The following is a 27,108-nucleotide window of genomic DNA, read 5'->3' as shown; positions in this document are numbered from 1 at the left end:
CACCCGCCCAGAACCACACCAGCGCCCTGTCACTGTCGCAGGCGCGAGAAGGAAGTAGCCAGGGCACGCCAGCACAAGGTGGTTGCTGTAACACTATACAGATTTTCGATCCAATGCCCGGGAGAGAGCCCCTGCCCTCCCACTCTACAACATCGCAGAACGCTGAGGGTCTCTCCCCCACCCACTCACGTCTCCCTAAAAGGGAGAAGATGCCCACTCTGTTGATCAGAGCCTGGCATTCACTTGCTGGCCCTCCAACACCAAGCCTGCCGCCCATTCTGCACGCACGCGGCCGGGGCGGGTCCGGCCACCGCGCCCGGCACCATTCGCCCGCCCGCTTGGTGACGAAGGGCTGAGCAGCTCAACCGTTTCAAGCCTGGCTGCACCTTACAATCATCTGGGGAGCTTTCCGGCGATGACTCCTGGGCCCTCCTGACCGGGAGAGCGGGGTCCCCGTGCCACATGGGGAAAGCCGCCCCCCCCCCCCCCCGATCTGGCCCCCGGTGAGGTCAGAGCACTGAGGGGCAGCTGGGCAAGTACACTCAGGGCCTGCTCGCCACGACGCTCCCTATTTCTGCGGCCGCATGTGGGTGCGCGGATCCCCCATCGAGATCTGAGCTGGAGGAAGGAGGTTCCAATTTGGCCTCCAAGCGGAGCTTCCCAGACCTGAACCACGCACCGAGGTGCGGATTCTGCCGAGACAGCAGGAAAGCAGCGCTCCCGCCTCTGGCTCGGCATCCCTGCGGGCGGTTCCATCGCCCCGGCCCCGGAGGAGGTCGGCAGCGTGGGAGGGCCGGGCGCCAGGCTCCCTCCCGGGCCAGCGGTGGTGGTCTCAACCACTTTAAAAACAGAAGAGCTGATTTCAGAGGATCTGAGCCAGTTCCGCAGGTGACTGTGGGTGGCTTACAACATAGACAACAAAGTGATGATAAAAATAGACACGGATCTGGGACCGAGGAATTTCAACGTCGAGCAGAGAGCCAGGCAATTTCCAAAGCAGCCGGGGCAAGCCAGAGCCACAGGCAGCCGGAAGTGAGCTCACACCCCAAGGAACGGACCCTCTTCCACGTGTCCGTTAGTCTCCTAACAGGGAGACTAATCTAAGAAACAGACCTTAGTCCCATTTTACAGATGGTGAAACTGAGTCTCCACAGCAGCCAGTGACCTGATGACCCTCCCAGTCGGCCTCCCAGTCGGGAGGCTCTCTATTCTTACGGCCCCACGGGCCTCGCTAAAGGGGGTTAGCTCTGAGCTGCCATTCCACCAGAGGGGAGAGGATGACACAGCCAGACACACAGCTTTCATTGTGAGAATGAGAAAGCGTCCCAGTTCTTCAGGAAAAGCTCACCTTCTCCCCCCCTCCCGCCCCCGCTCCCTGATACCCCCCTCCCCCCTGCTCCCCGGCAAGACCCAACGTCATAGAAAGCATCACTCCGGTAGGATCGGAGAAAGCTTCATGGATGAGTGGTGGGCAGGGTTTTGTGGTTCAAAGAGGAGCTCACCGGGCGCACAGGACTGGGAGAGAACTCAGGCGAGTAGAACAGCATGTGCGAAGGCCTGGACCGCGGCCTGAGAGCGCCTGGTGTGGGAGTCCCGAGGAGTGAGCACCGGGGAGGACGGCGTGAGGATAACCAATTAACTAACCGCAAAGCTCGGTGGAGTCAGAAACCAAAGAGAGCGAAGAGGAAGTATAACTTAAAGAATAAACTCTGACTACGGTGGGCTCCCCGAATTTGGAACACGCAGTAATTCAGAGGCACAGGAAGCATTTGAGGGGCTGGTTTATAATGCCAGCAGGACCGAAAGCATGATCACATAGCAACAGACATGCTAATGCAAACACTGAATATGTTCATTAAACCCGTCCGCACGGCACCCTCCCGTCTACACCTCATTAAGCTTTCTACTTCCTCCACAGCGTGGCTGTGCCTGCCTCCCTCGGGCTGTTTCTGCGCAAATAACCGCCCCATCCTTGATTAAAACGATGCTCGCTGCATGCCCTGCCATTAGCGGGACTCGCGGCCGAAGAGGGCGCCTCTGCCACCTTCTGAACGACAACGTCCCGCGCGCGAGCCGCGGGAGACCCAGGACTCCTCCGAGATGAACGTCCAGTCGCAAAGCCTGTGCCCGGCTCGGCTCCATCAGAAAGCTCATTCCTCCCGGCACAGACCTCCGGGGTGTGGACGACATGGGGATCTCAGCGTTTAGGCTGATTTTCTTTTCACGGCGCCTCGTGCCGAGTGCGTGACGAGGAGGGGAAACGGGATTAGCCACCTCGTATAGCGCTGTGCACCGTAGGGATTTACACCACCAGGCACCAGCGCCACCGTGTCTCCCACCAACCTGGCCACCCGCCGCAAAGGGAGGACGCAGGGCTGGGACCTGACGTGAGGTCCCTCCGCCCACTGCTCCCTCTTCCTCTCCCCTGCTCCCCACCCCCTGCTTCTTCTCGGGGCTGCAGGATGATGTCATCGCCGGGATGGGCAGGATGAGACGTGGGCCGTGTGGCTGACCGTGTGTGGGGTCCCTGCCTCCTGCCACGCCGGCCGCCCTGACAGTGATTGGAAGTTCTCAAAGACCTCACTGAACTCATGGCCAATCATTTGCTAAAAAACAAAATTTAAAAAATCAGTCTTACTGGGAATCAAAGACACGTGCGGTAAAGGACCACAGGTCCCATCTTTCTTTGGCCATCAAGTGGCTGGCGAGAGAGTGAGAAAAGGCTCCGTAGAGATGCTGGTCGAGGGGTCACGTCCGAGAGGCAACCTCCCGGTCCGTCTCAGAGCCCCTGGCCTGGTGTGTTGGCTTCTAGGGACGAACACTGTAAGCGAACGATCGGGGAAGCAAAGTCTTCTAATCGCGATAACGGCTAATTTGAGATGGAATCCGGTGGGCACCACGCCCTCACCTCGCATAGATTGTGTGGCGTTGGCACCGCGTGGAGCAGGGATGGCCCGTCATGAGACGCAGTTGGGGCGACACGGGCCAGCACAGGACACACGCGGCAGAGAGAAACCAACTCAGAGAAAACACAGGGGACTTTCCATGTTGTGGCCGTTGCCACCGTTACACCGTTATTTGCGGAACAAGCAGCCCGTGTTCCTCCGTGGAGCAGACAAAGCGGGATTCGTTCCGGGGAGGACGAGGCACATTGAGTGGCACCGCTCACCACGGCCCGAGATCAAGGAAACCAAACACCCGAGCCTCGCGGCGACTCTTCCAAAGGCAGCGGGTCAACGTCAAAGCCAATGCCAGAGGAACCCCCAGGAACGCGAGAGGGAAAGGGTAACGCGGTGTCCACGCAGCCAAACAGGGGCCGGGTCGGAGCGTGACCCTGGCAGGCCGGGGACGTGCCCTCTGCCCTCCGTTATCCATCCGCTCATCCCGCCCGTATTGCCGGGAACGTCGACCCACCCCTGCTACCCAGGAAGGCACAGCCGGAAGGGAACGTGGTGCGGGGTCAGGGGAGGTCAGCAGGCTCCACCGTGACCTTCCCGGGCCGGGGACCAGGCTCCTGAGCGGTGGGAGAATGAGCCGTGCAGCCCCTGGGGAGCTGTCATGTGACTTTGACAACCTGAGGAGCCGGGCCGCCGCAGTTTCCAATGTAATGCGGCCCCCAGCCGGCGAGCGCGGCCCGTACAGTGCGTGACACCCTGAGGCGGTGTGCGTGTCTCTGGGGCCTGAGCTGAACCTGACGCTGCGCGGTGGGACCTGAGCTGAACCTGACGCTGCGCGGTCACTGAGCATCCGCGGCGTCACCTGCAGTCCCCAGAGTTTATCCACACTGTCTGCCTCCCACTGGCAATTTCAGAAACGGCTCCACACGATCCCAGGTCCTCAGTCACACTTGGGCCTTACGCGGAAGGCAGTATAATCACGTCCATCTTGCTAACATCACCATTTCCACGGGCTTCCATCCAGGGGGTTCATTTGACTGGGCCCTCCCTCCCGAAGCATGGAAGGGAGGGGGTATGTTCCCATTTTACAGATGAGGAAACCGGGGCTCCCCAAGCAGAGCCCCTGAGGAAGGGAGGGGACATTTTCCCTCCCCATTTCCTGCCCAGTATACAGTCGCCACCCCCCTCCCCCATCAACCCCCGCGCCGGGCTCATTCCTCTCAGAGTGTCCCTGGAGGGTGGGCCCATGCTCGCTCATCTTCATGTGGGAGCCTCCCCCAGTCCTGGCTCAGAAGTTGGGTTTGGAGGAATGGGGCTCTGTCAGGGCTGGGCCGGAGCCGGTCCATCCTGGTCCATGAGGGTTGCTAGATTTCTGGCAATTTTGCAAGCCGCTGACATGCTGTTCATGTAAAATCGGCCACCTTTTAGTCCCTTGGGCTTAGAATCCACACATTCTGTAGAGGGCTGCCTGGGAGGCACCTGGGCATTTCCTTATTCATTAGCTGAACTCAGGGCGTAGGCCGAGTCACGCCCTGGGAACATGCTTCCCCAATGAGGCTGGACATGTTAATCAGTCCTGACTTCATAGCAGCCCAGGTGTCAGCAGGGGTGGGCCTAGGTATGTAAATCCAGTAATGCTGGGGCCTAGTTAAGAATGCAAATAAGCTCCTTTGATCCTAAGTTTTGGTGTTACTTCCTGGATTTTTGGGATAAAAAATAAATCTGCTGGGTGGCTCAGGGTCCTTGTCATGCTGCCTCTCCAGCAGACAAAATGGCGTCCCACCCAGCCCCCAGCTTTGTGAATCTATTTCTGTGTCTTGTTTTCTTTATTTCCATTATTTCTCAATCCCTGGCCGCCTCCACTTAGAACTGGTTCGTTCATCTCTCTTTCCGCACTGGACGCGGAAAAGGGAGATCCCCGCCATGTTTGGCCCCCGCCGCGTCTGGCCCCCGCAACATTCATTTCTCACTGCTGCAGAGGCTGGAAGGCCAGCGCCCAGGGCAGGCCGTCCGGTGGGACCCTCTTCATGGTCCATGGGGGCCGTCTCCACAGTGTCCTCACAGGGCAGGAGTGAGGGAGCTCACTGGGGTCTTTGATTAGGGCACCGATCCCATTTCTGAGGCCCCACCCTCATGGCCTAAACACCTCCCAAAGGCCCCACCTCCCAACACCATCTCATTGGGGTTCGGTTTCAATATACATTTTGGGGGGGACACAAGCCCTCAGTCTATAGCGAACCAGGAAGGAGTGTTTATGCCGTGGAGACTGGCTAACGCGGGCACCGGGGTCTCTGTCCCCTCGGAGAGCTGGCTTAGGCATCTCACGCACATCGCTGCTGCAAACCCCAATGCCAACACGGCGCAAGTCCTTTAACCCGCGAACCCTCAGCTCCTGCAGCTGCAAACTGGGAAGGATCGCACCCACCTTGCACGAAGGCTCTGAGGACGTACCGGCATGAAACGTGGCTGGAGCATGCCCCGTGGTGGTCCGCAGACAGAGGTGCTACTACCATGAAGAAGCAGGGGAGCGAGAGCTGACCTCCCTCACGGGCCCAGCCCAGCCCAAGGGCGGAACACGCAGGCGAGCGTGAGGCGCAGGCACAGCAATGGCCACAAGCAGGAGGCGTGTTGGGGCAGAAAGTAGGGAAGCAGAGCACCCCGAAGACTGCGGGCGGGTCCAAGGTGAGTCCTGGCTCTGCCCCATGACCTTGGGCAAACCCCACACCCTCCCTGATTGACAGCTGGGTCCCCCATTCACCCACAGGAATCAGGGCCCAGCTCCCGTGCCTGACCCCGCCGTCCCTGAGCCCTGTTTTTGCACAGCTCCACCCAGCTGACCCTCCGGACGTCAGGATGCAGGCTTATCCATCGTATGATCCACACGCACAGCCCCACGCCTGTCCCCTTAAGCATAACAAACCTACGTCACTTAAAGATAAACCAGGAAACCTGGCAGCGTGAACGCACACATTGAAGTCACCGGTGACATCAACAATCCTGGAATAGCAAAGGGTGAGAAAAGGACCTGGACAAGACAGCATCACCCCCTGTCCCCTTTGGTTGAGGGGGTTACCATGGCGATGGAGACGAACAGGAACTGGAAAACCTCCACCAGCATTTTCCCTCGCTATGACGGAGACGGGCCGGGCATCGCCTGACTCCGGACACGGCGGACAGCTGAAATCTCTGTGTATTTGTAACTCACCCCAGGACTCCAAGGACAGTGACTACGCAAGATGTAAGGCAGAGAGCAGAGGCACAGAATGAACCGTCGGCCTGTCTTCCTCCCTCACCTGTGAGCTCGATGAGGATGGGGAGGGCAGCCTCACTCCCTGTTCCAGCACCAGCGTCTGGCACGGTGTTTGGTGTTCGGCGCATCAGAAACCCTTAATGAGTGTGGAATGGATTAACTTCTTGAAGGCAGATGCCGGGAGTACGGAGATGAATAAGGCGTGGACCCTTCCCCCTCTCTGCTCACTGCTAAGGGAGGGGACAGACATACAAACGGGTAAACGTGACCGAGCTGCTCGCACTGCGACGAAGCCAGGAGAAAGCGCTGCGGGTGGGGCGTGGCGGCAGTGCGCAGGGCGCTGAGGGAGGAGGCGGCGCCCGGACAGAAACTCCAAGAAGGCAGGAGCCACGCTGCTACTTCTGTTCGTCTGTGACCTTAGACATTAAGACAGTGCCTGGCCCCCAAGATGAGCCCAATAAATACCCATTTACCCGGCCGGCGTGGCTCCGTGGTTGAGTGTGGACCTATGAGCCAGGAGGTCCCGGTTCAATTACCAGTCAGGGCACATGCCTGGTTGTGGGCTCAATCCCCAGTGTGGGGCGTGCAGGAGGCAGCCGATCAATGATTCTCTCTCATCATTGATGTTTCTGTCTCTCTCTCTCTCCCCCTTCCTCTCTGAAATCAATAAAAATAAAGAAGATTTGAGCAGAAGGAGCACAGGCTTTTAAAAACACACAGCTTTAATGAGTGAGCACGTGGGAGGTGAAGTCCTCACAGTGGCAAAGGGGAGAGTGCTCCCGGCAGAAGGAACAGCATGTGCGAAGGCCTGGAGAGATGCCAACGGTGAGATGAGTTACAGGTGGCGCCCGTCGGGCAGGATGGCCAGGACACATGTGGCAGGATGGCAGCGGGTGTCAGGAGGAGGGACCGATGTCATGTCCACGCCAGGGCATGGAGAGCCACCAGGGTTCTGCACAGACGAGGGGAGGGCTCGGTGTGCACCTGTGAGACCTGCCCTGCGCTCTAAATGTCCGTGTCCTGCAAAAATGCACATATCGGAGGCCTAGTTCCCAGTGTGTGAAAGTAGCTGAGGTCGGGCCTTTGGGGGTGATCAGGTCCTGAGGGGGAGCCCTCAGCACGAGATTAGTGCCCTTTTTATCCTATCTAATAAAAGGCTAATATGCAAATCGACTGAACGGTGGAATGACCGGTCGCTATGACGCGCACTGACCACTGGGGGGCAGACGCTCAACTCAGGAGCTGTCCCCTGGTGGTCAGTGCACTCCCACAGGGGGAGCGCCGAGTGTACACATTTCATGCACCAGCAGCGGTGGTGGGAGCACTGTCGGACATCCCCCATCATTCAGACATCCCCCAAGGGCTACCAGACTGCGAGAGGGCACAGGCCGGGCTGAGGGACCCCCCGAGTGTACGCATTTCGTGCACCGGGCCTCTAGTATATATATATATGAAACCCTTCACGAATCTGTGTGTCATCCTTGCCCAGGGACATGCTAATCTTCTCTGTATCGTTCCCATATTTAGGATTGGGGTGCTCCAGGCCCTGCATGATCTGCCAAAGCAAGCACGATTAGTGGCCTTTTAAGAGGAGGTAAGAGAGAGCTCCCTCTCTCTCTCCCAGGTGAGGTCACAGCAGGAAGACCATCATCTCTACACCAGAAAAGGGGTTCTCACCCGACAGCGACCACGCTGGCCCCGGCCTCAGACTGCCAGCCTCGGGACGGTGAGAAATAAAGGCCTGCTGGCTAAGCCACCAGCCTGGGCACCTGTTACGGTGGCCCGACCGGGCTGCGGCACCCTGAGGAGGGCACCCAGGGCGTGGGCAGCTGGCTGGGAGGCTGCCGCAGTCGTCAAGGCCAACGATGGTTATTTCCATGGGAATGAGCTGCTCGGCACCCGGCAATTACTTGTGAAAGACGTGCATCCTTCCTCCAAGGACCTGGGGCTGCGGTCTCTGTCTTGCCCCTCCTGCCCCAGCTGCCCAGCCCAGCTGCACCTTTAAACACCTCATGTAGTTCTATTTTAGGCGACGGTCTCGATGCCTTAACAAAATCAGCCACTAATGTAAGTGGTTCTGCCTGGGCCTAGAGTGGCACATGGCACTCTGTGTCCTGACTCAGTCCATCGCTACTCAGGGAAGGTTCTAGAAAGATATGCTGGCTATGAGAACTGTCTAATCCGATTCCAGGCATCTGTTCTCACCCAATCCTGCCAGGTATTCACTCACACTGTTGCTTCAGCAGTAAGGTGGGCAGGGCAGGCACATGCCCAATTAAAAAAATTTTTTTTATTGATTTCAGAGGGGGAGGGGGAGATAGAAACATCAATGATGAGAGAGAATTGTTGATCAGCTGCCTCCTGCACTCCCTCCTGGGGGTGGAGCCCAAAACCCAGGCATGTGCCCTGACTGGGAATGGAACCATGACCTCCTGGTTCATAGGTTGACATTCAACCACTGAGTCACTCCAGGCAGGCAGGCACATGCCCTATTTTATTTATTTTTAATTTAATAAATCTTTATTGTTCAGATTATTACAATTGTTCCTCTTTTTCCCCCCATAGCTCCCCTCCACCCAGTTCCCACTCCACCCTCTGTCCTTATCCCCCACCCCACTGTCCTCATCCATAGGTGTACGATTTTTGTCCAGTCTCTTCCCGCCCCCCACACCCCTTTCTCCCTGAGAATTGTCAGTCCACTCCCTTTCTATGCCCCTGATTCTATTATATTCACCAGTTTATTCTGTTTGTCAGATTTTTTTATTCATTTGATTTTTAGATTCACTTGTTGATAGATATGTATTTGTTGTTCATAATTTTTATCTTTACCTTTTTCTTCTTCTTCCTCTTCTTAAAGAATGCCTTTCAGCATTTCATATAATACTGGTTTGGCAGTGATGAACTCCTTTAGCTTTTTCTTATCTGTGAAGCTCTTTATCTGCCCTTCAATTCTGCATGATAGCTTTGCTGGGTAGAGTAATCTTGGTTGTAGGTTCTTGCTATTCATCACTCTGAATATTTTTTGCCACTCCCTTCTGGCCTGCATAGTTTCTGTTGAGAAATCGGTGGACAATCGTATGGGTTCTCCCTTGTAGGTAACTGTTTTTCTCTTGCTGCTTTTAATATTCTCTCTTTGTCTTTTGCTCTTGGCATTTTAATTATGATGTGTCTTGGTGTGGTCCTCTTTGGATTCCTTTTGTTTGGGGTTCTCTGTGCTTTCTGGACTTGTAAGTCTATTTCTTTCACTATGTGGGGGAAGTTTTCTGTCATTATTTCTTCAAATAGGTTTTCAGTATCTTGCTCTCTCTCTTCTTCTGGCACCCCCATAATTCGGATGTTGGTACGCTTGAAGTTGTCCCAGAGGCTCCTTACACTACCTTCATATTTTTGGATTCTTTTTTATTTTTTATTTTCTGGTTAAGTGTTTTTTGCTTCTTTGTATTTCAAATCTTTAACTTGATTCTTACGATCCTGTAGTCTGCTGTTAGATCTCTGTATAATATTTTTTATTTCAGTCAGTGTATGCTTAATTTCTAGTTGGTCCCTTTTCATATCCTCGAGGGTCTCGCTAAATTTATCGGCCTTTTCTAGAAAATTCTTGAAAAATCTTATAATCGTGGTTTTGAACTCTATATCCAGTCATTTGCTTTCCTCCATTTCTTTCATTTGTGACCTGTTTCTCTGTCTCCGCATTTTGGCTGCTTCTGTGAGTTGATAGAGTGGCTTTGTGTGCTAGGTGTCCTATAGGGCCCAGTGGCTCAGCCTCCCATTACCTGAGGTGGACCCTCTTGGTTCACCCCTTTGTGGGCTGTGTGCACAGTCTTGTTGTAGTTAAGCCTTGATTGTTGTTGGTATCACTGGGAGGAATTGATCTCCAGGCCAATTGGCTGTGAGGATCAGCTGTGTCTATGCTGGGAGAACTTCTGTGCTGGAGACACCCTTATGAGACAAGACTTGCATAAGCCTCTGTGCTCAGCTTGGATGGGGCGGAGTCTCAGGGCAGAGCAGACAGCATTGGTTTCCTGTCAGCCCTGCCCTAATAGGCCCCTGTGTCTCAGTGTCCCATGGTAATCGCTGCAAGCACCTCTGAGAGAAAGCCGCCCTCGAGTTCCGCCCGCTGCCAGACAGTCCATTTTCTCCCCGAATGAGTCTGGGTCCCCAGAGTCTCACCCGGAACTGGAGTTCAGCGCAGTCGGGAGCTTTTGTCTCCCTCCCGCTTGAGAAAGCCAGCCGCACACTCAGTTGCCAGTCCTCTCCGCACGCGCATCTCAGTACCTCTGCCTCTTGCAGCTCCTCTGAGTCTCAGTGTGCTTTTTTCTTTCCTTCTAGTTATAGAATTTCCACTCAGCCAGCCTTCCTGTGGTTCTGGATGATGTCCGTTTTGTCTTTTAGTTGTAGTTTTGAAATTGTTGTGCGAGGCAGCAGTTTAGGTGTTTACCTATGCCGCCATCTTGGTTTCTCCACATGCCCTATTTTAAACAAAACATTTTAACAGCTAGTCTAGTAAATATAACCAACCAGGAAGTAGATATGGATTCTGGAAACACAGTCTGAAAACACAGGCGAACTTCCTACCTACTACCAGTTAACCAGGATGAACACCTGGTACCAAAAACTCAGGCCTCATCTTGCAGAGTCAGTGCTCATGCCCCTGCTGAGAGAGGATGAGTCAGCAAGGCGTCCAGCCAGAGGCCGGCCGGAAGGACATGTGCTCCGGACAGCAACCCCCAGGAGGTCCCTGGTGCCGCGGTCACCTCATGCCCGGGACCGCCCGGGACCGTCGGGCACTTGCTGTGGATTGCCTCAGTTGGTCCTTACAGCATCCCTGTGGCGGAGTTACCCTTAATGAACCTTACTAACCACCTGGAGACCGCACCCCCAGACGCAGTCACATGGGGGGTTAGGGCTTCAACATAGGAATGGGGGCGGGCACACCAATCAGCGCATAACAGCCTCTCGGCCTGCAGGGGGCAGAGCTGGGATTAGAAGCGTGGAGATCAGACCCCTAGCCAAGTGCCAAACCGCCCCCCTCGCCCCTGCCCTCCTCTCCAGGGCTCCCACTGACCCCCTCGCACCCCAGCACGGGTCCGATGGCTTCATTCCCTTTCTCCTTCGCTCTGGTTGTCATAGCCTGAGCGTACAAACAGCTCTGCTGCAGGACAGGCGAAAACCTGCGGAGAACTCAGCATGGGCCGTCACAGGCTCCGGAGCACCCATCCCTCACTCTTTAGAGACAGAGAAAGTTGTCATGAGACAAGCCATGCCCGGCCTCCGCCTGTGCCAGCTACAGAGCAAGTCGGCGAGAACAACGGAGCAGAAGGGCTGCGTCAGGCTCTCCGGGGCTGCCGTGAATCACCTCCTCGCTGCTGTGAGATGCAGAACCGCATCCCATTATCATAGAGCAGACAGGCAATTCCTCACCGCGCTCCCCTCCCGCTGGGGGAGGGGGAGGGGGAGGGAGGCAGCCGGCAGAAGCCCAGCTTGGGGACTGGGTCAGCAGCCAGTGTCCAGGACCCTGTCAGACTCCCAGAAGCCCTGGCTGTGAAGCCCCTGGCCCGAGGCCCTCGTAAGCTGTACAGAAGGCACCCCCAGGACTGGCTTAGAGGAGCCGGGGAGCCCGGGGAGGCGGGGTGTCGGGAAGAGGAGGTGTCACCTGCACAGGCACCGAGGCAGGCGGGCATTTCTTGGAAGCAAATTTAAAGCAGAGATAATAACTAGGGATGGGATGGAAAGAAGGTTCCAGAACAGGGGTCCCAGCGGGCCTGGTGGACTGGACTGAGAATTGGGAATTCAGGGTGTCCACCCTGGGCAGCCATCCCGAGCCCTTCTCACCAGCTCTGCAAAGCTCCAGTCCCCAGGAGACTGGCGTTGCCACCCTCCATCGCATCCATGCGTCCTCAGAGAGACCAGCACCTCTAGATCCATTCTCACCTCGGCTCACCAGGTAAGAAAACGGCATTAACACTTAAATCAGGCGCACGCTACGGCTTTCACCGGGAATGGAGTTCACAAACCATTCACAGGGAAACGCTCTGAGACACGGAACCAGAGAGGCTCATTCCTTCCTCTTTACAGACGAAGATGCCGGCGGGCAGAGCGCGTGGGCATCAGGCTCCGTCAGGGGTTTCGGGGTGCATGGGTCACTCATCACAGGCTGACCAGGAAGGGGTGTCGGGGTGCGGGGCACTCACCACAAGCTGACCAGGAAGGGGGTTTTGGGGTGCGGGCACTCACCACAGGCTGACCAGGAAGGGGGTTTTGGGGTGCGGGCACTCACCACAGGCTGACCAGGAAGGGGGTGTCAGGGTGCGGGCACTCACCACAGGCTGACCAGGAAGGGGGTTTTGGGGTGCGGGCACTCACCACAGGCTGACCAGGAAGGGGGTGTCAGGGTGCGGGCACTCACCACAGGCTGACCAGGAAGGGGGTGTCAGGGTGCGGGCACTCACCACAGGCTGACCAGGAAGGGGGTGTTGGGGTGCAGGCACTCACCACAGGCTGACCAGGAAGGGGGTGTCAGGATGCGGGCACTCACCACAGGCTGACCAGGAAGGGGTTTTGGGGGTGCGGGCACTCACACAGGCTGACCAGGAAGGGGGTGTCGGGGTGCAGGGCACTCACCACAGGCTGACCAGGAAGGGGGTGTCAGGGTGCAGGCACTCACCACAGGTTGACCAGGAAGGAGGTGTTGGGGTGCGGGGCACTCACCACAGGCTGACCAGGAAGTGGGTGTTGGGGTGCGGGCACTCACCACAGGCTGACCAGGAAGGGGGTGTCGGGGTGCGGGCACTCATCACAGGCTGACCAGGAAGGGGGTGTCAGGGTGCGGGCACTCACCACAGGCTGACCAGGAAGGGGTTTGGGGGTGCGGGCACTCACCACAGGCTGACCAGGAAGGGGTTTGGGGGTGCGGGGCACTCACCACAGCTGACCAGGAAGGGGTTTGGGGGTGCGGGCACTCACCACAGGCTGACCAGGAAGGGGTTTGGGGGTGCGGGCACTCACCACAGGCTGACCAGGAAGGGGTTTTGGGGGTGCGGGCACTCACCACAGGCTGACCAGGAGGGGGTTTGGGGGTGCGGGCACTCACCACAGGCTGACCAGGAAGGGGTTTTGGGGGTGCGGGCACTCACCACAGGCTGACCAGGAAGGGGTGTCGGGGTGCATGGGGCACTCACCACAGGTTGACCAGGAAGGGGTGCTCGAGGCCCTGCATGATCTGCAGCTCCCGGAACACGTTGCGCACCTCGCCCCGCTCCACGCACTTCTGCTTGTTCATGTACTTCATGGCGTACATCCGCTTCGTGTCCCGCTTCTGCACGATGCACACCTGGCGACAGCAGAGCGACAGTCAGGCCCGGGGCGCCAGCCGCCCTCCCTGCGGGTCTGCCCGGGCTCGGGGTTCGAGTCTGCCCTGCTGGCGGATTATTCACCCCCATCCAACAGTTAAGCTCAGGCTGGGCAGGGTGAGCGCAGGGAGAGCAGCCCGTGATGCGGGAGGAAGGGGCGGCCCTGCCCGGAGGCGCTCTCCGCCGGGGAAACAAAGGCCCGGTGTCTGCACCCTGCGGCGTCCAGGCCTCCCACCCAGCACCCCCGCCACCCGCCAGCGCCAGCTTCCTTTGCGGAGGGCCCTCTGCCAGCAATGCCGGAGGGTTAAGGCCGAAGAAGCGACCCCTGACCCGAGCTGGGAGCACGGTACGCCCCAGGCCGCTCGCCCCTGGGCTGGGATCAGCCTGGGCTCCCGGAGACAGAGTTTGCCCACCAAGTCACTGGCTGATGGCGCCCCTCCCTGACTCACGGGGCACCGCGGCCCCCTTCGCTCTCCTCCGCTCTGGTGCCCTGTTCTCCGTCCTGGCCCCGGAGCCTGCTCCTGGGAACCCCCAAACTCAGGCCATGCCACTGGGGAGCAGAGATGCGGCAGCGGCGGTACCAGCAGCGCCCATGGACTGAGCCCCTCCGCAGGCCCAGACGCTGAGCCAAGTGTCCCCCATCCCTGTCCCCACGAGACCCTCATGAATAAAGCCAGTATCCGCCCTGAGCACGAGGAGGCGCGGCCCCCGGCTGACCACGCTCTAGTCGGAGTTCAACAAGCTGCTGCACAGCAGGGCAGCGTGCCAGCCCCACCAAGGTCTGACTCTTGAGACTCCTTTACTGGGGGCAGCAAGGGGGGCGGGCAGGGAGGCTGGACGGTCAGGTCAAGGAGCCTCTCTGAAGGGATTAATGCAGGGGTGGGGTGGGGGGAGCGTGAGAGGATGGCAAGATGCAAACGGCAAAGAAAAGGCGCCCTGTACATAGCACAGGAGGCGCGGAGCCGGGACACGCAGCCGGGGGTGAGGGGCGCCGAGCGGCAGCCGGGCCGACACTGCGTGTGCACCGCCCCACCCTCCCGACAACCCCGAGGCGTGTGCGTGCCCGCGGCCGCCACAACGCGCACCACTGACTGGTGTGGGAAACACCCGAAGCCCCACACCCAGGGGTCGCAGGGCTGCACCCTCCGAAGGCTCTGGGGCCCCCTCCCCACTTCCTGGGGGAGCCCTGGGTCCTTGGGGGTCCTGGGCTCACAGCTGCGGCCCGTCACTCGCTCCCGCCACCCGCCCTGGCCTCTCCCCTGTGTGTCTGTGTCCAGAGGCCACCTTCTCACCCGGGCACCAGCCATCCTGGGTGGACTTAGGCCCCCCTAAACCAGGGCGGCCCCACCTTAACTAGCTGCACCCCAAAGACCCTCTTCCCAAGTAAGCCCCATTCCGCACTCCCGGGAGCTCGTGCCCTCGGGGGACACCGCCTGGCTTGGCAGACAAAGGAAGAGGCGGGAGGTTTGAGAGCTTCCTCACGCTCAGGACTCAACCAGACGCCCTGCCGCTGCCGCCTCCTCTTCCACCAGGGCCGCTTCCTCCCTGAGATCAGGGCCCGGGACACAGATGCTGGGTAAAATCCCGGCGGGGGTGGGGGTGGGGGGGAGGGGGACGGACGGAGGTGAGGAGGGGCCACTAAGGAGCTGGGTTTGCTCTGGGTTGCTGTTCGCTGGGCTATCAGACTCCTTTGGGCTTTGCCTGGCTGTGGGTGTGTTGGGGCAGGTACGGGACAAGGGGGAAGCCTGAATTCTACTCCAGCTCCGGCTCTGCCTCTGAGCCTAGTCTCAGTCTCCGGCTGCACTGAGTTGGCAAAGCCCCCCCTGCCCACTGGGTTCACTAAAGGAGACAAGTGGGACCCAGGGAGCCGCTGCCCCGCAGCATTAGGGGGACGGTAATGTCATGTGAACCTTAGTGCCTCAATGAGCACAGTTCAGGACACCTCCAGAAGGTGTTTCCAGGCAGTCAAACTCGTGGCATAGAGGCCCAGGCAGCTTCCTTTCTCAGTGACCTTGAACCTGAAAAACGCCAGGAGGCCAAGGTGTGCTGCCCAAAGGCAGCGGGGTGCCCTGGCTTTGGGCGGGGGGGTGTCCCAGCAGAGACTTCTGGAGCCCTGGGCGCCGAGACCCACGCCCGCAGGCAGATGTGCGGTGGGCTGGTGGTTCTGCTCATTGGCACGTCTCCCTCCCTACTCCTCGTTTGTCTCCTCGGAAGGAATGCGCAGCAGAGGCGGCCGGGCTGGGAGCCTGTGGTCCAGCCCCAGGCAGCTGGGCTGTGATGAGGCCGCGGCTGTGCAAGGCCAGGCCCAGACCCCTGACCCTCATCGGCGATGATGATGGCTCTCACCGCCCAGGGACAGGCAGGAGGAGGGTGACACGCACAGCAGCTCAGAGACAGGCATGGGATTGGAACAGACGCTTCAGAATTAAATTAGAACTCCAAGCTCAAAGTAGAGCTAATGATGTTTGAATAGGCTTGAAAGTCTGACCTCAGAGATGAACACGGGCAGTTGGTTGCCCTGGCCGGTTTGGCTCAGTAGATAGAGCGTCATCCTGCAAACTGAAGGGTCCCAGGTTCGATTCCAGTCAAGGGCACGTACCTCGGGTGCAGGCTGGATTCCCGCCCCTATCAGAGCTCGTGCGGGAGGCAAGCAATGTCTCTCTCTCTCTCTCTTCCTCTCTCTCCCCTCCCTTCCACTCTCTCTAAAAAGCAATGGGGGAAAAACAATCCCTGGTGAGGATTTTAAAAGTGAAAAAGACGTGCCCAGGTCTGACCCGGCAGCCTGGGAATGGGACTGTGGACGAAAGGAGCCACATGCTAACCTGACAAGCTCAGGGGAGGCCTGCGTGGCAGTCTTGCAAACTCAGAGACCTGGAATAACCACAAAGGATGGTTTGAAAATTAAATATTTAACTACAAACAGGTTATAGTGGGCAGTCATTCCTAAGCTGATACCTTCCCTGACAAAGATCAACTTAGATCTTCTTTCCTGAGCCCATTTGCCTTTTCGCCTCTAAGATAACATATCTGTGAGATGTCTGGGTAACTTGTAACTTCCTTCTTTTGCTGGAGCCCCTGGGGCACAACCAAATGTGGTAGGCGCCAGGACAGATGCCTCAAATTCCTTCATTATCCTGTTAATTGTTCCTGTACCCACCTAAGTATGTGTCCATCATTTTACTTTTTGTCCAATCCCAGGGGTTTCCCACCATTTGACTTTATCCAATGAATTTCATGTAGCCCACCTATGTCCCTCCTTTGATGGCAATGCTTAAATACAGATGTAACCCACCATTCTTCGGAGCATAATCTCAATTCGTTGAGGTTCTGCTTCCCGGCATATGTCGACAGTTTGGCTCAAATAAACTCACTAAAATTCTCTACAGGTTTCAATGGTTTTTTTTCGTTAACATTACTTGGCGTAGTCGCGGCAGGATTCCAAAGAAGCTCACCCAGGACCACCTTGCGGACTCGGATTCGGTGCCTGGATCCAGCAAGGGGCCCATTGAGCTCCGCCGGCTCCCCGCCGCATCAGGTGAATTTGGGTGAGTTTTCTCTTGGATCCAGGACCTTCCCTTCTTTTGGTAGAGGGTCTGACTTTATTTGAGCTGTGTTTTAAAATCCTCGAGGTGAAACTAAGATTAAGGGTTAACAGAACCCAGGTTAAGGCAAGACTGGAGAAAAAAAAACAGGTGGCTGGTTTTGATTTTGGCTCTTCAATTGGAATTGCTTTCTGAGAGTCTGAGCAAAATACCTTCGTTAAACTTATGAGAGCTGAACTCGTTCAGCTCCGAAGATAAAGGGGCACATCCTCCCTCCTGCCCGATTCTCGGGTGTTCTTAGGCGACTAAGAACCTTGTGGAGGTGTCAGAGGTCATCCCTCACGACGTGAAGGAGCCCCATAGGGAAATTCCAACTCAACTGTAATTAACTGATTGGCTCGTCCGGGGGAGCGCACATAAGGCCTGGTAAGCCAGCGCCCCGAGCCCTTCTGGCTGTACAGCCAGAAGAGAAACCGAGGCACGTAAGAGGGTTGAATTGCGACATGAGGGGTGAGAGCCTCATGGAGCTCAACCCATAAGCAGTACACTTTGCAACCCACTACATAACACCCCTAGAAAAATTTGCTCAGACTCTGCAGATATTCAATAATAATAACAATAAATTTTAAAGATGGGAAATTGCACCTCTGAGGTTGCTAAACCCCAAGAATCCCAGCCCCCTGTTAACACTCCAGCAGGGTACATGTACAACTCATATGGAATTTCAACTTGCAAGTATCTACAAAAATGGGAAAGTTTAACTAAAAATGATACCAACTTGAAATGGCCAAAGTGGGGAACTTTTGACACCCCCAAATTGATTTTTCTGCACGCTCAATTAGAAAAAGCCGGCTCTAAAATTAAATTAAATGAATGGGAAGCTTATCTTGATTGGAAATTAGAGGCTTCCAGGAGAGGATCGGATAAAATATCTTCTCTACAAGAAGTTAATAAGAAAATTTTGGAGACTGTCTCTGAACTAAAGAAGGCTACTGAAGCAAGTAAGTGCCAAGACCCCATTCCTCCCCCTCTCACTGCCCCTCCGCTATACCCTTTGCTGTCTGAGCTTCCTTGTGTAGACTTGCCCTCCACCTCTCTTCCTCCTCCTTCTATATCTCCTCAACTACCATTCCCTGCTGACCTAGGGAAAGATGAGAATACAAACTCAGAGAAAGATGATTCAAGAATTCTAACAGCTCCTTTCCGGGAAAAGCCTGTCTCAGGTAGAGGGGATCCAGCAATTGTATATGTTCCTTGGACTAGAACAGAATTAAGAAACCTAGCTAAAGATTTTCCTGACCCTCTGCAGGACCCTGATGGGTTTGCAAAGGAATTTGATTTAACTGTTAGAACGTATGATCCTGGCTATTCTGACCTGTTCCAATTAATACACCTACTGGTTTCTGAGAGCAAGGCAACAGAATGGCTGAATAAGGTTCACTGGAATACTCCTGTAGATGATTTTTTAAAACAGAAAGAGACAGACAGAGAAAAATGCAGGGAATTGGCCCACCGGCTTTATCAAGCCATACCTGAAATTTTTCCTCGGAGAATGGACTGGACCAAGATCCAGCAATGTAAAAGAAAGCCTGATGAACCAGTGCTTGATTTCTTTGAACGTTTTGAAAAGACTTTCAAACAATATTCAGGTCTGTCGCCGGACAGTTTCAAGGATCATCGAAATGATCCCTTACTAAATTCGGCATTTTTGGAAGGACTAGATGAAGAACTTGTAACTCTGATCAAACAACATAAATTGACCTGGCAGACTACCCATGCTGATGAACTGGCTATTTTGGCTGATCAGCTATCTAAAACTATCCAAAAGAAAGAAAAAGATAAAGTTACCCAAATTATGAACTTACAGCTTCAACAATTAAGCAACCAAGCCAGTTCTACTCCAAAGTCTCTTAGAAAAGGAGAGAAAGGAGTCTGTTTTTACTGCAAAAAGCCAGGCCACCATAAGAAAGACTGTAGAAAACTGAAATGGGATTTGAAAAGAGAAAACAGACAGAAGCAAGCATAGGGCTGCTCCGAGGACTATGAGAGGGTACTTCCCCTTCTCCTTACTAATACTTTAGGAGAAATTGAAATTATCATAAAAGGAGAAGTTACTAAAGCCCTTGTGGACACTGGGGCCACTTTATCTGTCCTTAACCCTACCCATCTAAGTTTCCCTCTCCCTCGGAGCAAAGCTTCAGTACAAATGGTAGGGGTATCTAACCAACCAATGACTGTTTTTAAGTCAGAACCTGTCCCCTTTCAACTTGGGGATGTTACGGGGCAACATATATTCTTACTGGTCAAATCGGCCCCAATTCACCTGATAGGGAGAGATTTTCTTGAAACCCATGATGCTCATATATCTTTCTCCCGAAAAGGTGAAATGTATTTAGAACTAAATGAATCAGATACTGAACCAATTGGGAAAATAATGATTTTAAAGGAACTTTCACCAGAGGAAAATAATCTTGAAACTGAACGTTTGTTGCAAAAAGTTCCAATGCAACTTTGGGCCCTTTCCAGTACAGATATTGGCAAAATTGAGTCAGCCACTCCTATTAAAATAACTATTGATAGTACTTTGCCTTTGCCTAATATTCGCCAATATCCTCTAAGACCTGATGCACTAGCTGGAATTAAGCCCATTATACAAGATTACTTAAGAAGAGGACTTATAATTCCATGTACAAGTCCCTGTAATTCTCCTATCTTTCCAGTAAAGAAACCAAATGGGAAAGGGTGGAGATTTGTGCAGGATCTCAGAGCTATAAATAGGATAGTTATTCCCCGACATCCTGTGGTTCCAAATCCACATACTTTATTATCAGCTATTCCTGAGGACTGCCAATATTTTTCAGTAATAGATTTATGTAGTGCTTTTTTCAGCATTCCCGTAGAAAAGGACAGTCAATATCTCTTTGCTTTCACTTGGGAAGATCGACAATTTACTTGGACTGTGATGCCCCAAGGATATACAGAAAGTCCCACCTATTTCTCCCAGATATTAAAAGCTGATCTAAATGATGTTAAATTTCCTAGAGATTCCACTCTAATTCAGTATGTGGATGATTTACTTGTATGCTCTAGGACATTACTAGACTCTCAAAAGGACACAATTTACTTACTGCAACAGCTAGCTATAAAGGGACATAAAGTCTCAAAGGATAAGCTTCAATTTTGCTTACCTCAAGTAAAATATCTTGGCCATCTCATATCAAAGGATGGGCTACTGCTTAACCCGGAAAGACTTAGAGGAATCCTATCTTTTCCTCTTCCAAAAACAAAAAAGCAGCTTAGAGGATTCCTGGGCTTGACCGGATATTGTAGAAATTGGGTTCCAAGCTTTTCATTAATAGCCCAGCCTCTTTATGCCCTGTTAAAGTCCGATACACCTGATCCAATTCAGTGGAACCCTGAAGGGAAACAAGCTGTTGAGACTCTAAAGGAAGTACTGTCTAAAGCTCCTGCTCTGGGGCATCCAAACTATAAACTTCCCTTCTTCCTTTTCACATATGAAAGTAAGGGCAATGCTTTAGGAGTTTTAACTCAGAAACACGGAGACCACCATAGACCTATAGGGTATTATAGTCAGCAACTAGATTCAGTGGCAAAAGGGCTCCCTCCTTGCATGAGGGCCATCTCAGCTACAGCCTTGTTATGTAAACAGACAGAAGAGATAGTCATGGGCTCCCCTTTAACTATATATGTTCCTCATTCTGTTGAATCCTTGCTGAACTCTCATCACACTCAACACTTCTCTGTTAGTCGACTGGCTTCTTATGAAGTACTCCTGCTCTCTGCACCTAATATTACTTTAACTCGGTGTAATCGCCTTAACCCTGCCACGTTGTTACCCTCTTTACAGGATGGAGACACCCACAATTGTGTTTTACTTACTGATCACCTTCTTGCTCCTAGGAATGATTTACAGGAAACTCCTATTGATAATGCTGACTTAATTTGGTTCACAGATGGATCCTATCTAAAGAATGAACAAGGACATTTCCGAGCTGGATATGCTATAACTTCCATGGTGGATATAATTGAAAGTTCTTATCTGCCTGGAATCAGATCTGCCCAGCAAGCTGAACTCATTGCTTTGACTCGGGCTTGTCAATTGGCCAAAGGTCAGGTAGCCAATCTCTACACTGATAGTCGCTATGCATTTGGTGTAGCTCATGACTTTGGAACGTTATGGAAGCAGCGAGGCTTCTTAACTTCCTCTGGGCAGCCCATAAAAAATGGAAAACTGGTTGCAGAACTTTTAGATGCCATACAGCAACCAAAACAATTGGCAATTATAAAAATTCCAGGGCATTCTAAAGCCACCACCATGGAAGCAAAAGGTAATCATTTTGCTGATGCTGCAGCTAAGCAGGCAGCATTGAACAGTCAAGTTATCCAGACCCGGGAATGTTCTTTACTTCCTATTAAATCAATAAAAGATTATCTTTTACAGTTTCAACACACAGCCACAGAAGACGAAAAGAGAATATGGCAACAAAAAGGGGGAACTTTTGACTTAGACAGACAGATATGGCTTGGACCCAATCAGAAACCTATTTTACCTGTAGGGGCCCAACTACCTGTACTTCATCATGTACATGAGCTAACGCATTGGGGTCCTGAAAAGATGATTTCATGGAGTAAACAATATTACTGGAAACCTTCTCCTACAGTAGCTCATAAAGTGTACAGCAAATGCTCTATCTGTCCAAACTATAACCCAGGAAAACCACTCCATGGATCCCAAGGACATTTCCCACTTCCTTTGGGCCCATTTGAGATATGGCAATTGGATTTTATCAGAATGCCATCATTTCAAGGTTACAAATATATATTGGTCATGATTTGTATGTTTTCTCACTGGGTTGAGGCATTTCCTTGCAGGAGAGCAACAGCCTTAACAGTTGGTAAATTGTTACTAGAAAAAATAATTCCTAATTGGGGAATTCCCTCTGAGTTGCATAGTGACCGAGGGACTCATTTCACTGGGCAAATAATAAAATCCATCTGTAACATTTGGCCTATACTACAGCATTTCCATTGTGCCTATCACCCCCAGTCTTCTGGACTGGTGGAACGTACCAACGGTATAATCAAAACTCAACTAGCCAAAATTTCAGAAGCCTTTAATCTCCCCTGGACAAAAGCTCTCCCCATAGTACTCCTCAACCTGAGATCTACTCCTTTTGGTAAACATAAGCTTTCTCCTTATGAAATAGTCACTGGTCGCCCTATGCATCTGGACGAAGGGGCATATGAACCAACTTTACTAAAAGGAGACATTTTACATTATTGTCAAGGGCTTATTAACCAACTTAAAGAAATTGATAAATTGGTAACAGATTCATTTCACAGTGCGCTCCCGGGAGACGAAGATTTCAAAGATCACGGCTTACAACCAGGAGATTTGGTGTATTGGAAAAGACACCAAATAAAAGATTCTCTCCAACCTCGTTGGAAGGGACCTTACCAGGTATTACTAACTAACCCATGTGCAGCTAAACTTAAAGGAGTTAGCTCATGGATTCACATTTCTCATTTAAAAAAGGCACCTAACTGTGAATGGACGTCTACTCCCATCTCCGACACCCATCTCCGTCTGCAGCGGAGATCAAAGACTTTTCAAGGACAAGGAACAGCTGAGACCTTTCGAGGACGAGAAGTCGCCGACCACAGAGGCAGACAGCTATCCCAAGACGACATCAACAAGGCCTGTATGCTCACAAACTGATACTGCTTGAACCTTGTTTTATACCATCTGATTGTTATTGATTGAATGTATATAAAATGATTTTCATATTATTATTATCCTCCTTATGGTTCCCTAGTGGAAACAATATCTGCCTCCCCAGACCTCCTCCCTTATTAGATATGAAAAATTTAACTTGGATACCTGCTAATCTTTCCCACTTAGTACACAATGATGTTCTGATTATCAGGTATGATCGTGAAATTAATGCTTTATTGGCCACACATTGGTCTTCTCCTACTATCAATATAAGCTTTGGTACATATTTTTCTGGCTATATCTACTATAAAGGACCCACCTTAAGCAAATATCTCCAAGAACACCTCCCTGATAATTCCACTGGTAGAATTATATATGGATCTAACCTGGATGAATATTGTATAGCTATAGAGATGGATGATGAAAAGCTAAGAAAAACACCTGGATATGATGGCAAAAGGCTTGCAGCAGCCTGTCCTATCTGTCATAGCATATCTTGTCCTCAGACTCACCAGCCATGTTCTTGTGGCTGGATGTCTGTGAAGCAAGAAAGAAATCAATGGGTCCCTATTTCAGAAATTATTGGCATTACTTGGTGGGTAGATATGTCTGTAACTATCCCACCATCCTTGCGTCCTGGACGCTTATGGGAAGCCCTATGGAATACTCAAACTCTAGCTCATTTGGGGGTCACCTCTACCCATTTAACTATGGCATGGGAAACTCAACATTTTTGGATCCACTCAGTATACCCTAACTGCTCCCAAGCCATAGCTACCCAATGGCAACAACATTCCTGGTGGATCCAACAACATTGGCCCCCTAAAAGAAGAAAAAGGGGAATACTTGGAGGAGTAGGGGCTGGCCTTGGTATTCTGGGACAAGCTGAACTTGCAGCTAATGAAGAACGTCATTCATTAGAAAAAGATTCTTTATCTCAAATAGGTCATATAGAGGGAATGCTGTTTCAGGAAGAAGGAAAAGGGTGGGAAGCAGCATGGAAAGACAATAAAGCCTTAGTTTCATGGATAGAACAGACTCGACGGACTCTAAAAACTCATGCACAAACCCAACAATGGGAACGTGCCTGTGCCCTAACTCAACAGGGCCTATTGTCTATGTTAATGCAAATGGAATCTGAAGTGGCTATGAAACAATGGCCAACTATAATGGCTGCAGAAGCCCAGGCCAGACACTTATGGGACTCATATGGTTCCCCAGGAATTTGGAAAATTTTGGATGGGAAATGCGATCTACGACGTTGTGTCTTAAAAGCCCAGGTGCCTCGGTTAAATCCTAGGCTTAAATTCCCAGTAGTTCAACTGGCCGGCATAGGGACCATCCTCAATAATACTAGAATACTTCCAATGGGAAGTAGATGGGCCATATTTAAAAATAATAAACAATGGGAACCCATATCACTGTCTGATTGTGAAAGTCGGAAAGGTGAATGGTTATGCCCCCAATCCATATGGAATACTGAATTCACCCAGTCCTGGCCTATTGTATCTACCCCCATGAATAACAATATATGGTATATGGGAAAGGGGCGTTTTTGCTGGGAAGGGTTAAAAAACTCTTCTGTTATAATAAGTGATTTTTACTGTAATAACACCAAGTTTACTTTAAATAATACTGGAATATGGTGTAATACTGAAATTATAGGCAAAATAACTTTGCCTGAGGTTCATAAAACCTATGATAATATTGATACTGAAAAACCAATGTATTGGGAAATTGAACTTAATCCTCCCCATGAAGTCATTTCTATGGAAACTAATTGGCCAGAAGAGAAATTAGAACTTCTAGATGATGAAATAATAGAGAGTCTTAATTCATCCGGCCAAACATATCATAAAGTACAAATGACGGTGGATGAAGGAGGAAAACATATAATTAGCTTAATAAAAAATTATGATAATACATGTAAAGGGTTTTTCGGTTGGCTGGGATGCTTGTTCCCCTTAGACTTTTCCTTGTCTAATATTAGACATTTTCTGTTCCTAATCAGTGTTATTGGTTTACTATTGTTACTTTTGTTCTTGATATGTAAATGTTATATTAGATGCAGAAAAGCAAAACGTAAGACAAACAGCAAAAAGACTCGGATCATGGTGGCTCAAAATTAGAAATGATCCAGAATACTTTTTAACAAGGACATATAGGATTTGACTGCCTCCCATTTACCTGCCTTTTTAAAATATATAATTCGACCTTAAATGCCATCTAAGGTTATGGTCTTGCCCCATCCCCAGTGGTCCACCTGTTCAGCAAGACATGCTGACACTGAGACATCCTAGGAATGAGCCTTCCTAGCACCGTGGGACTCCATTATCCAACCAAAAGGTTGGTCATCAATGCATCCTTTGGATTGATTTATGACCAAAAGGGGAATGTGTGGACGAAAGGAGCCACATGCTAACCTGACAAGCTCAGGGGAGGCCTGCGTGGCAGTCTTGCAAACTCAGAGACCTGGAATAACCACAAAGGATGGTTTGAAAATTAAATATTTAACTACAAACAGGTTATAGTGGGCAGTCATTCCTAAGCTGATACCTTCCCTGACAAAGATCAACTTAGATCTTCTTTCCTGAGCCCATTTGCCTTTTCGCCTCTAAGATAACATATCTGTGAGATGTCTGGGTAACTTGTAACTTCCTTCTTTTGCTGGAGCCCCTGGGGCACAACCAAATGTGGTAGGCGCCAGGACAGATGCCTCAAATTCCTTCATTATCCTGTTAATTGTTCCTGTACCCACCTAAGTATGTGTCCATCATTTTACTTTTTGTCCAATCCCAGGGGTTTCCCACCATTTGACTTTATCCAATGAATTTCATGTAGCCCACCTATGTCCCTCCTTTGATGGCAATGCTTAAATACAGATGTAACCCACCATTCTTCGGAGCATAATCTCAATTCGTTGAGGTTCTGCTTCCCGGCATATGTCGACAGTTTGGCTCAAATAAACTCACTAAAATTCTTTACAGGTTTCAATGTTTTTTTTTCGTTAACAGGACCCACAGGATATTCTGTTCCCTCTGCTTACACACCCTTCCTGCAGGCGTCACCTCCTCCTGACCTGAAGGCCCCCCTCCCCCCTGGCCCGGCCCTCCAGGCCTGAGATGGAATCCAAGGGGGAACTGCAGGTCACTGGTACTGGATCGGCCAGCCCTGTGCGGCCTCTGCAGGTGGGCGTCCTTCCTGCCTGTACTCACAGTGTGGGGGGAGGGGCTCTCAGTCCCTGGGAACCACCTGAGGAGGGGACCTGTGAGACCTGGCAGCCTTTCAGCCTCAGGAGCCAGGACAGGTGTCGTGGAGGGACGTCAGCCCTCCTCGGCACCAGGGCCCCTGCCCAGGCCGCAGGGGCACACGGGAAGGTGGGAGAGCTGGGTCCCGCCGGGCACCTCCGCTCCTCAGCGGGGCAGCCCCGGGCCCTTCCCACCAGAGCTCGCAGCTGCGGAGGCGGAGGAGGAGCCATCTGGCCACGGCCACTCCGGCTGCTGCAAGGCAAGCGCCCAATGAAGGCTCCTCGTTCGTCTAATCCCATCAGGGACCGATGCCGTCGTCATTACAACTTATTGGGACAAACACATAAACGCTGGCCAGTGTGGATTTTGGGCGATTTGACCTAAGCATGGCAGGTGGCAGGCACACCTCACATAAGAACCCGGGGAGAGGGTCCCGAGTCAGCGGAGAATAAGGGGGACACGAATCTACACCCGCGGCCTCTGGTCTCTGGCGGACGTCACACTCAGAGCGCGGACGGTGTCGGCGCACCCACAGCTGTGGAGGGCCCCAGAACCAGAGGCCGGAGCGGAGCTGGGACCCAGAACTATGTGGTGCAAGGCCGGTACTGCCCTCCCGTGGGCCGGCCGGCACCGCCCCTCCCCTGACCCAGCTGACCTTCACGGCACCGCCCTCCCACCCCGCTGGCGTGCACCTGGCAAAAGCTGTTCAAGGACTAAACAGCGTGAGTGTGACAGGAAAGGGCACTCATGTTTGTAGGACCAAGATTCCGAGAAAACCACGGATCTGCGGAGGGGAGGAATCAGGATTAAGTACCATTACTGAGGAGGTGAGCCTGCTGGGTCCATTGTTCAAATGTCCTTAGCCGACGGGAAGGCTGTCTTTGCAGACAAAGCCTGCTGACTGCCCAGCGCATCCTCCCTTCCCCCCTATAACAGGACGACCGTTTTCTTCCAGGAGGCAACGTGCGCCGTTAAATACGGGCACCCAGAGGTAACCACAGCTCTGCCAATGAGAGAGATTAGTCCGCTAGACACTCCCAGCACGTCTTCTTTCTGGATAGAGAGAAGCCAGCAGCCTTTTCTCC

General features: G+C 52.5%; 1 protein-coding gene across 2 annotated transcripts in view; it reads right to left on the bottom strand.

Moving 5' to 3' along the window:
- The window catches only part of STK32B (serine/threonine kinase 32B), a gene marked incomplete at both ends in the record, with an annotated part of 145,438 nt that overhangs the window by 69,093 nt on the left and 49,237 nt on the right, over window positions 1–27,108 (bottom strand). For both annotated transcript variants that reach the window (XM_079781717.1, XM_079781718.1), the window contains one exon: window positions 13,326–13,477. In XM_079781717.1, the coding sequence (XP_079637843.1) occupies window positions 13,326–13,477 (152 nt within the window). The remainder of the gene's footprint in view (window positions 1–13,325; window positions 13,478–27,108) is intronic.

Source organism: Cnephaeus nilssonii, assembly GCF_951640355.1.
Source record: "Cnephaeus nilssonii genome assembly, chromosome: 1".
NCBI lineage: Eukaryota > Metazoa > Chordata > Mammalia > Chiroptera > Vespertilionidae > Cnephaeus > Cnephaeus nilssonii.
The sequence above is the reverse complement of the archived record's forward strand: the minus strand, read 5'-3'. Positions and strand labels throughout refer to the sequence as shown.